This window comes from Solanum dulcamara, chromosome 4 (genome assembly GCF_947179165.1).
Source record: "Solanum dulcamara chromosome 4, daSolDulc1.2, whole genome shotgun sequence".
NCBI classification, from domain to species: domain Eukaryota; kingdom Viridiplantae; phylum Streptophyta; class Magnoliopsida; order Solanales; family Solanaceae; genus Solanum; species Solanum dulcamara.
The window spans coordinates 48,863,745-48,875,239 of NC_077240.1; the positions used below are offsets into that span (position 1 = coordinate 48,863,745).

At 35.0% G+C, this 11,495-nt stretch overlaps 1 protein-coding gene across 5 annotated transcripts in view; it reads left to right on the forward strand.

The window, feature by feature from the left end:
* LOC129887418 (light-mediated development protein DET1) overlaps positions 1–4,311 on the forward strand; it is a 42,340-nt gene extending 38,029 nt beyond the window's left edge. For 4 of the 5 annotated variants that reach the window (XM_055962512.1, XM_055962511.1, XM_055962515.1 and 1 more), the window contains 2 exons: positions 3,719–3,818; positions 3,922–4,311. In XM_055962512.1, the coding sequence (XP_055818487.1) occupies positions 3,719–3,818; positions 3,922–4,061 (240 nt within the window). In that variant the 3' untranslated portion in view covers positions 4,062–4,311. The remainder of the gene's footprint in view (positions 1–3,718; positions 3,819–3,921) is intronic. The other variant, XM_055962516.1, reaches the window with a different exon arrangement.
* Positions 4,312–11,495: the final 7,184 nt, after the last annotated feature.

The following is an 11,495-nucleotide window of genomic DNA, read 5'->3' on the forward strand; positions in this document are numbered from 1 at the left end:
CCAAAAATACACCACTTTTGGAGAATTGACATTTTTGAAGAGTCCGAGCAACAGAGGTTAAAAGGCATCCCAACCTCTAAGCAGTGTTTAAATCAAGAAAATTGTGAGTACTTCCTGCATCAATTAGGACATGTACAGCCTTGCCTTTAACAGATACTGTAACTCTCATAGTCCTAAAGTCATGTTGCCCATTCATGGCATACACAGACACATGTGGTAGAATGGCCCCCTGATCATTAGTCTCTAAAGTTTGGCCTATCATAGTCAAGATTTCAGCAGGATCTACCAAAACTTCCTGCTCTAATTCCACAATACCCTCACTGTCCTCCTCTACTTCCATAGAGAATAACTGTCTCTTCTTCTTACAAACATGCCCATACACATACTTTTCATCGCAATTAAAACATAGTCCCTTGCTCCTTCTTTCATCCATCTCAGCAGGTGTTAATAATTTGACATTTTTCAGGTTTGGTTTGGGGTTATTAGAGAAGGTAGTTAGGTTTTTAGAAAAGTTCTGGTTACTTCTGGTGGGTTGGTGGGTGGATCCATAAGAAAAAGTGGGATTAGTGGTGTCAAATTTGGGGGTAGTCCTTGGAATGGAAGGCTGCGAAAAAACTTGCTCTGAGCCAGAAGTGTTTGTTCCTGTATCCCAGCTAATCTAACTGCTTTAGCTAGAGATCTAGGTCCCAACATTTTGATAGGTAGACCAATTTCTGGTTTAAGACCCCTCAAAAAACAACTAACAACATAATCTTCTGAGAGTTCTACTCTAGTGAGTAACTCATCAAAGATATCAACATAAGCTTGGGCAGAATTAACTTTCCTTAGATCTTTGAAGTCCCCCATAGGATCATCATACAACGCTCTTCCAAATCTGGCATACAGGCATCTCATATAATCTTCCCAGCTAGGCCACTCTCTGCTCAGGTGATGCTTCATATACGATTGATGCCATTGCAATGCCTTGCCATCCAACTTGCAAGAAACTATCTTCACCTTTGCATCTGCCGAGGTCTCATCCGCATCAAAAAATTGCTCACACTAGCCAGTCCTTCAATCCTATTCCATCAAAATGAGGAAGCCTGGTAATTACGATTATCCGCGGGGTAATTGGGAATAGGAAATCTCCTATCCCTGTTATCTTCACGCGCTCCCAAAACACCTTCATCTCCATTAGCTCCATGATCAACCACCCTGGGGCTCACATTTCCTGTCAGTAGCCTCCTCTTAATATCCTCCATGTCTTGCGCCACCTTCACATCCATAGATTGCTGCAATTCCGTAACAGAATTGACAACACCTTCCATAAAACCCTTCAACGTGTCAACTTCCCACCGTAATTCTTGCATACGACTTGCATACGAGTGTTGTGATCGCCCATTGCTGCAGGTCAGAGGATACCATAGCTCTGATACCAATGATACAATGCTAACTGAGTAAGCCTAAAGAACAGGGATTGGGAACTGTTCTTGAACAGTTGACTCGATTCTTCCGGAGAAGAAGATAAAACTTGAGAGAAAAGATAGAGAAAGAGAGGACTTCTTATTGATCTCGACTGATGCCTTTACATTGGAACTGTTCGACTATATGTAGATGGACTTTGTCCAAGAGTTAGTTATAACTAACTCTTTTAACAGAATTTGCTAACAACTTGTAACAACCCACACATGTTAGAAAATAGAAGTCGAATAAAACTTTGACCTAAAATAAAATGGTTGATTGAAAAAAGTGAATTTGTTAGTTTTGAGAGGCAAATTTGAGCAACTTCTTTAACGATAAGAGGATATTTGAGATCAAATCCAAGCGAAGGGTAAAATTGTTCTATTTATTAGGGCCCTATTCAAATGGAGGGCAAAGTTATTCTACTTTCAATAGTTGGTGGTATGTTTGGTCCTTTTCCCTTTATGAATACTATCACTATTTACACTTCCAACACATTTTTATCCAAAGTGGAAAAGAAAGTTCCTTTTGGTTTAGGTGGTGTCCAAACAAACTAGGGAAGAGACAAACAATTGGTGAAAGGTTTTTGACTTGATCCCCTTAGGTTATGTCCCATGATAACCGAGGCCTTATTGACCCCAGTAAACATTAGTTAGTTGGGTCATTGATGCAAAGGCTTGGGTGTCAAGCCGAGCTTGAGTCGAGCCCAACTGACCTGAGCTCAGTCGAGCTTTTTACAACGAGCCTAGCCCGAGTCGGCTCTTCAATGTTTAGTTCTATAGACTGCTACGTCATTAAAAAAATTAAATTTATAACAAATTGGTTAATTAAGAAAACTAAGTATTAGAGGTCGTTTATAGGGTGTATAAGAATAGCGCTGAGCAGGGTATATTAGTAATGTTGGTATTGGTTATGTTGGCATCAGTTATCCTGAGATTATTTCTTATGCACGGTTTGGTTTGGTGTATTAAAATAACATGCATTGCATAATATCTAAAAAAATTATTTGTTTATAAAAATACCCTCCACAAATATGGTGGGAAGGATGTGGGAAATTTTTTGAGGGGCAAGTGTGTCTTTTACCATGCTAATGCATGAACTAAAAATCCTTGCATTGCTAATACTATGGTTCATCATGTATTAGTTATACATTGCATAATACCAAAAAGTGTACCAAGTAAGGTATTAGTAATACAGAAAGCTAATGCATTATTTTTTCTAATGCATCCTACCAAATGACCCGGTAGTAGTTTAATTTGGTGATTGTATTCAAGTGATTGAATTATATTTATTATTAGTCTATATTAGAACTCAAATTTAATGAAGGTAACTTAATATTAAACATAGAATAGAATATTCAGTTAAAAAAAAATCAACAATAAATTCAAGAATTTGTACAATATTAAGTTTCTTTAATTTTTGAGTTCTTAAACTTAAAATATTACTTGCATTTTGCACCACCCATAAAATAGTCTTTTGTAACGATGTCTATTGAAAAATAATTACATCAAATTTATTAAAGGAGTACAAAATTATAAATTTGTTATAGTAAATAATAATTATTGAATTAACATTTTTCTAACTAGACTAAGATTAATAAATGAATTTTAATTTTAAAGTTATCATCACATGATCAAAACGAGCCAACCAAGCTGGCTCAACCTAGTCCGAGATTTAATTGAGACAAGCTAAATTTTCACCAAAACTGAGCTGAACTACTAAATACAGGCGAGCCAAGCCGAGCTCCAAGCCGGCTCAGCTCGTTGCCCAGGCATGAATATGTTTTTACTCGCAAAAATTGGGTTCAACGTGCCATTTGACAACCTAGTCTGGGTAAAGAGAGTTATCCATAGTGGATGAACATTTCATCTTATATCTAACAATAAGCCAGATCATCTATGCTTATTTTCTGCAACAGTGGCTGATATTTGGTAATTTTGGAGAAAGTTGATAGGAAGGAATTTTTCTTTCTTTGCAAATTTCAGATCTAACTGCAGATTTATTAATATTGCAAACATGTTGACAATGTTGAGAATCATTTCCAATTAGATTACAGTTGGTCCTCCATGTACAATCTTTGTTTAGTATCATTCTGATACTTCAGAAATTTATCCGAGCGTGCTATTTCTTTGCAGCAGTTTGTTGGATCTATTCAGTCCTCTCATCTACACCGCAATGTGCATTTTTTGCCTAATTGCAATCTATAACTGTTGATTCTATACAAGTTTGGAAATTTATTCATGAGCCCTTTAAATTCCTGATGAGCCTTCTATTGCAGCTTATTTCAGCTATTGACCGCCATAGGCAGTCTACTGACCATCCAATCAAATTCATTTCTAGAAGACAACCCAATATCCTGAAATTCAAAATGAAGCCAGGTATGAACTTTTTGTTTAGAATTGTTGACAAGCTTCATCTTCTGGTTGTAAAACTTGGTTTGTTTTCTTATGCTGCTTACTCTTAATGTACGTTTATTATTAGGACCCGAAGCTGGCAGTATGGATGGGCGAACTAAGAAGATCTGTTCCTTCCTCTTCCACCCAATATTACCCCTTGCACTTTCTGTTCAACAAACCTTGTTTCTGCAGGCATCAGTTGTAAATATCCATTTTCGTCGATAATGTATTATATGTTACCTATTTGTTTATAAATTTCTCTAATAACTTCTAGATTGAAATCAACCTAGAAATTGCAAATTGATCATAAGAGACCTGTAGATGCTAGTTTTCTTCTACCCCTACATTTTCTTTGCTACAAGCAGCAGACAAACCCTTGATAGAGTGCCAAGAGGGTTAGTATGGTCATGGGATTTGTTCTTCTGTAAGTCGTTTATTACAGCCGTTCTATTATTGATGTACATTCAGATATTTATTTGTGAGGTAAGAAACTGATGAAGGCCCCAAAATAAACTATGGTACACAATTCTTTTACCTGTTTCGGCTACGTTAACTGCAGCGTTGGGATGTTCAAGTCAGAAGAAAGGAATATGACATATCATTAGATTTGCCATTTGTTGTATTTCTAATTCTGTGTCCAGCATTCCTTTTGGTTTCAATTATGAAAAGCAATAGAACGACATTTGAACATATTTGGATTAAGCAAATTCGTGCAGATATTTTGGTAGGTCATTTTTTCAGTAGTCACTTGTTTCTTTGTCATAAAAAGTAGACTTCTAAGGCAAGAAATGGAACAATGTACGTTCATTTAACTTTGACCTGAAATGACAAGGAGGTAACCTTGCCCACATGATCTTCTCAGAACATAATCTTGAAAGGGGCTGCAGACATAGTACTGCTGGCTTTAAATATTAATTTTTTTTCGTTTCACAGTTAGTTTAAGTCATGTATGTAACACTATCTGTGTCATACAATTGCATACGAGTAAGTCTTTAGGCCAACAAAATACAGAGGGAGAAGTAGTACTTTTCTTGACAGCCAAAGAGAGGGAATACTTGATGTGGAAGTACATTGACAAATACAGAGAAAATCTGGTCTTAGGATAATTTCAAGAACAGAATAAAGAAGAATTGTTATACATACAACCCTTAGATTAGATTAGCATATTTTAGTCAAATAATTATTTAGCATATGAAAGCCTTAAAAGAATTGTCATTTAATAGCCATATGTGTATTCTACACAAAAATAGGAGAGTGAATTCCTATTCACTTCTCTCTCTTCAAAATTATTTTTCTTAAAAATAGTAAAAGATATTTAATATCATCTCTTTTCTAACTTTCAACCATTTCTCCTTAAAACTTGAAAAAATTATTTAAAATTATCTTTTAAAACTTGAAAAAATTATTTAAAATTATCTTTCTCCTTAAAATTAGCAAAATACATTTAATTATGACTATTCTTCTTTCAAGTGATACTTTAATGAGTCAGTCCACTATCTACAAATTATTTTTCCTAACTATTTGGTAGATTTTATGGTGAGAAACTCAATCCATATTTACTTAACAAATTTGTATATATTTATTTGCATTGTTTTTATTGATCCGTTTTCATCTAATAAATTTGTATATATTTATATTGGATACATTCCTCCGTATTCATTAATAAATTGATATACATTTGTTTGCATTAGTATCTTCTAATTTTACGTAGATATACATTTATATTGATACATGATTCGTCTGTATACATTAAGAAATTGGTATACATTTGTTTGCATTAGTATCTTTCTAATTTTACGTAGATACATTGGTCCGTATTCATCTAACAAATTTATATGCATTTGTTTAAATCGAAATTGGTATCGATTGATCCATATTCTCCTAACAAATTTGTATACATTTGTTTAAATTGAGATTGATATTCATTGATATACATTGATCTATATTTATCTAATAAATTGGTATACATTTATTTGCATTACTATTTTGGAAATGCAGTCAACAAAATTCATTAACAATTTAGATAATTTTACATTGTTATATATTGGTTGGTATTCATTAATCAATTTAGATACATTTATTTGAAATGAAGATAAAGACTGAAAATGATAAATGAAGTCTAGTGGTGATCGGAAAAGCAGGATCTCACCATGACTCTGAATAGACGCAATTAGCTAGATTCGATCAACCGCCACGAGAAACACTCTGACTAGGATTTATATCAAAAGGACAACAGAAGAGGACGTGAGTATTATTTACATGTGCTCAGTAGGCTTGACCGGCTGAGCATAAGATAGATAATCAAAGCTTATGAACATAAACTATGAAATGTTTCCACTTGCATATATAAAAGTCTCATTTTGGCACTGGTGTCACCAATTTATCTAAGAATGGAGCGAGTAAAGTAAACAGGTAAAACTACACACAAAAAGTCATAATAAAAGGCAAGAGTCAGAGATGACCACTGCAATGCAATGCAATGATGAAATGATGTGGTGCAATCAAAGTTGTCGTAAAATAAGGTTAGAAATACGTACCCAATGATTAAATCCCAAAAGTCAATGAAAACCCATTATAAATCGACCTTCAAATCAATAGTTTCATATTTCTCTACTTTGAGTTTTAAAATATCCACTTTGTGAATAGAAATCACGAAATATGAAAGAGATATTCTTGGAAAACGAGTAAAATAAGGTTAGAAATATGTACCTAATGATTATAGCAGAAAAATACATCAAAAATCACCTCAAATAGATCTTCTAGCTCCTAAATGTCAAAAATATGAAATGAGTTCGGATAGATTTTTAACTCAATGATTTCGTCGCTAAAACTTATTTTCTATTGCTAAAAGCCTATTTTTTCGTCGCTAAAAGTGTTCACCAGCAACCTTCAAAATATATTTTTGACCATCAGAATTCCTCCGGAACCCTATAAACATGAACTAATAGGGAAAATTAATTATAAAACATGAATTAGAGCCAATGAAATTATCGAATTTCTGAAAGAAGATTGTTATGACCAAAAGACCCTCTCGGATCTCTTTGAGCCTAAATTCCAACTTCTCGTCTAGACACCCAAAATACTATCTAACGTCTCGAGGCTCCAATCAACCACCCTACTAGATCAAAATCGATGTTTTGAACGCAACGGAACTGACAAAATCACTGTCCAATGCTCGGATCTTAAAAATATTGATCAAAGTCAACCACTTCGCTATTACTCGACTCAAGAGGCTCAAAACCATCAAAATCTCACCCAATTTAATCGGGGACCACACTTACCATTCCTACAACACATAATAAGCATGAAAACACTAAGAGAAAGGGCAAAATGGTCATTTCACACACTAAAGTAATTTCTTATGAAATTGGATGTTACACTATTCACTACAAAAACACGCGTTTGTCCTCGAACGAAAAGTAAAGTAAAGTACCTGATGAGGTGAAAAGCTGGTGGTATCTATTACGCATATTGGACTCAACCTCCCATGTAGCCTACTCAGTTGTCCAATGCCTCCACTGTACTTTCACAGTATCAATATACTTAGGTCTCAACTGTCTAGTCTGCCTATCCAAGATAGCAACATGCTTCTACGCAAAGGAAAAATCCTAATCTAAGGAAACCGAATTCCATGGAATCACATGAGAGTCATCATGACGGTATCGCTTAAGCATCAAAACATAAAACATGGGATGAGCTACCGAAAGCTTCGGAGGTAAAGACAACCTATAGGCTACCTATCCATACTTCTCCAAAATCTTAAAAGGGTCAATAAACCTCAGACTGAGCTTCCCTTTCTTTCCAAACCTCATCATACTCTTAGTGGGTGATACTTTGAGCAAAACTCTATTATCAATAACAAAGAACACATCACGAAAACACCTATCAGCATAACTCTTTTTCCTACACTAGACTGTCACAAGACGCTAAATCAATCTAACTCTATCTATGAAATATCTCAATAAATCTGTACTCCAAGGTCGTACCTCAAATGAATCAAACTATCCAACTGGAGATCTACACCTTCTCTCATAAAAAGTCTCAAATGGCATGAAAATTGCACCTCATCAAGCCGTATAAATTGTTGGAAGAATTAACAGGGGATAAAGAGTCGTTCATCCCGACCAACGCACTTTCGTTACGCCGATAACGCTGGAATGTTGAAGTTATTGTAGAAAAACTGCTCAAAGGGTAAGAGTTGGTCCCAATGTCTACCAAAGTCCATAACACAAGAACAAAGCATGTCCTCAAGCACTAGAATAGTCCGCTCAGACTGGCCATTGGTCTGGGGATGAAAAGAGGTACTCAACTCAATCTTGGTACCCATTTGCTCCTGCATAGAGCTCTAGAAATGTGAGGTAAACTGAGTACCTCTATCCGACATAATAGAGATAAGTACTCCATTAACCAAAAAATTTCACTGATGTAGGTCATATCCAACTGATTATAGCTAATCTTTACCAGAATAAAATGAGCCAATTTGGTCAACCAATCCACAATCACCCAAAAATAATCATACTTACCCAATATAACACCCTAAAAATTTCTAAGATAAGAGTCAAACCATTCTTAATATGCATATAGGATCAAACTAGGTGATTCTTAATTGTGCATCAGTGTTAAGGTTAATTATTTAGTGTAGGAATATATTTGGAGATGAATTAAGTTCACAAGAATCCTCTATCACAAAGTTGAGTTGAAAGTTTCCTTAACGATTGAGTTTCTGTATAAGATTTTACTTCGGTCAACTTTATATGATCATATATCCTATAATATAAAGATTTAGGAAATCCATAACCTATAAAAATTAAAGGTCTATGAATCTTCTATCCAACGCTACTAAGTTTGCCTCATTTAGAGTTCAGAGTAAAATGTTATGCTTGTCTCAGCTAAGCCCTATCATACAGTCATACTTTCACGTACACCTATTTGGCCGGTCAAAGTTTTGACGGACTATGAAGTCATCCGTGAAAGCTTGCTGCATTTTACACCAGAAACTTTTTGCACATCTTCCAGGGTTATTTTTGGTTCTTTTCAAAAAAATTTATCCCTATTCTTAATTGTTTTTGGGTGATTTAAAGGAATATATCATTCAACTAACTAGTTTTCCTCTCATAATCATTAATCTAAACATTTCAGTCTCAAGAAACTCTCTCAAAACTCACCTAGGGTTCCAATTCTCCAACAAGAACCCTAAGTCTTTCAAGTCAAAAAATTCAAGAATCAAGAGAAGCCTTTCATCCACGGTTTTCCTAAGTTCTTCAACTCTAAGAACTCCACAAAAGAGTTTCTTTTCTCAAGATCAAGCACCAAAATTCCAAGATCAAAGATTTCCTCCAAGAAAGCTAGTTTTCTTCCTTCGAATCAAGAAAAATCAAATCTCCACCATAGTTTTTAGTCCAATAGCTTCATAATCAGATCTGTAAGGCTACTCAGAGGTTGGACTAAGTTCATCCTCATGCCCTAAATCTAAATTCAGTCAGTAGAAGGTCAACCTAGGGTTCTAATCCGAGTTTCTTTGAGTTCTTAAGTTGAGATAGCATTTGTTCTATTGTATTTTGAATATTTTCTTCTTCTTATTATTGAGTATATATTCCTCCAAATGCAAATTCTGATTTTTCTTGAGTTATAGTTCATGAACTCCACATTAGTTGAGAAGTTAAACTAGTTGCATTGCTTTAAATTATGCATGATTTTCAGAGTTTGAGTAAACTAAAGAATTTATGCATTAATTTATATTGAGAACGAGTTTTAGAAATAATAACTATTGTAATTGCATTTACTGAGATTGAAAAAGTATAACTATTTTAAAGAAAATACAATGAGTTTGAGAAAGAGTTGAGTTAGACTGAGTTAATTTCAAAGAAACTTGAAGAGATGCATTTTGAGTATTTTAATCATAGTAATATATGAGCACTAAATCATATTTTTGGGAGTGGTATTGTGCACCAATTTGGGTAAGAGTTTAGACATCTCGAACCCCATAAACTACATAGCCAGCGTAGGATAGGATCGTGTTGTTGGTTCAGTCGACTCCTCACTCCAGTCCCTGATAAGGACTTTTATATAGATCCATGAGTTTAATTTGCATCCCTTATCCTGTAAAGATAATCAACGGCTCTGACAACGTGAGCAGTCTGTTGTATCATCACGAGGCTCATAGTGATGGTTGTCGATTAGAGAAACTCCCAAGAAAAGTAAAGTAAGATTGTTTTTAGTATTCAATATTGCTGCATATTTTTCAGTTATAAAGCATTGAGGTTTTTCATTACACTTGCATTGTTTTACTTCCAGTCAAGGTATTTTCAGTATTTCGTTCAACATGGGTATTTATTCAGTTCAATAATTTTATTCAACTTTATTATATACCGTGCATTTTATGTATTGACGCTATTTGGCGTTGCATCATTTTATGATGCAAATCTAGGTACTCACAATAGTAGACGTTTAGCAAGATCTCTTTCCATCAGCAGGTTGTGATACCTCCTCATTTTCGTAAGGCTCTAATATAGTTAGTTCAATTTTATTTGAATTATACTCAGGTAGCCATAGGGGTTGTCTCGACACCTATCTTAAGTTAGTATAGGCTTCATAGATAGTCATATTTAGTGAGTCAAATCAGTTTATTTATTCTGATGTTTTAAATATTATTACTATTTATATTAAGAGCTAATTTCAGAGTTTGCATAAATTGAGATTGAGATCTTTTGAGTTTTTGTTAAATGTTTTAAAGGTTCACTTTATGAATCTTCTTCATGTATATTTTGTTTTTCGTTCAGTAGTCAGCCATGCCAAGGATTTACTTGGGACCAGCAATGGTTTTCGAATGCTGGCCACATCTAGGGTGTAGGCTCGGGGTGTGATACCCAAAGTCAAGGGTAATCCAGCTACGAGGTCCATAGTAATGCGCTTCAATTTCCATTAGAGAATGGGAATCCTCTACATCGTACCACCCGGTCTTTGATGCTCATAATTCACTTGTTGGAAATTCCAAACACTTGGTCACGAAGTCCACGATGTCTCTTTTCATACCACATCACCAATAGTGTTGTTTGAAGTCATGAAATATCTTTCCCCCGGGTGAATAGAATACTCTGAAAATAAGCCTCCTCCAATATCATACACACCTAATCACCAACTCTAGGCACACAAATATGACCACTAATCCTCAAAACTCCCTCAAGATCAAAACAAGACGATTTAACTTCACCTTTCAACACTATCCAAAATCACTTTCAACTTGTCATCATCAAACTGATGGGCATGAATCTGATCCATCAAAGTAGACCTAGTCTCAAAGAAGGCCAAAATACGATGACGTGCTGAACTATCAAGTTGGACTAACTGTCTAGCCAACGACTGAACCTCTAATGAAAAAGGTCTTTCCTCCAATTTAAGAAAGGATAAGCTATGCATGCTAGGTGCTTTTTGACTCAATGCAGCCACCACCATATTTTCCTTTTTCATATGATAAAGATGGTAATATCATAGTCTTTCGAAAACTCCAACAATCTATGTTGACTCATGTTCAAATTCGACTGAGAAAAGAGATACTTAAGGCTATGAAGATCAGTAAAGACTTCACAATGCGCACCATAGAGATAATGCCTCCAAAACTTCAAAACAAAGACCATCGCTGCTAACTCTAAATCATGAGTA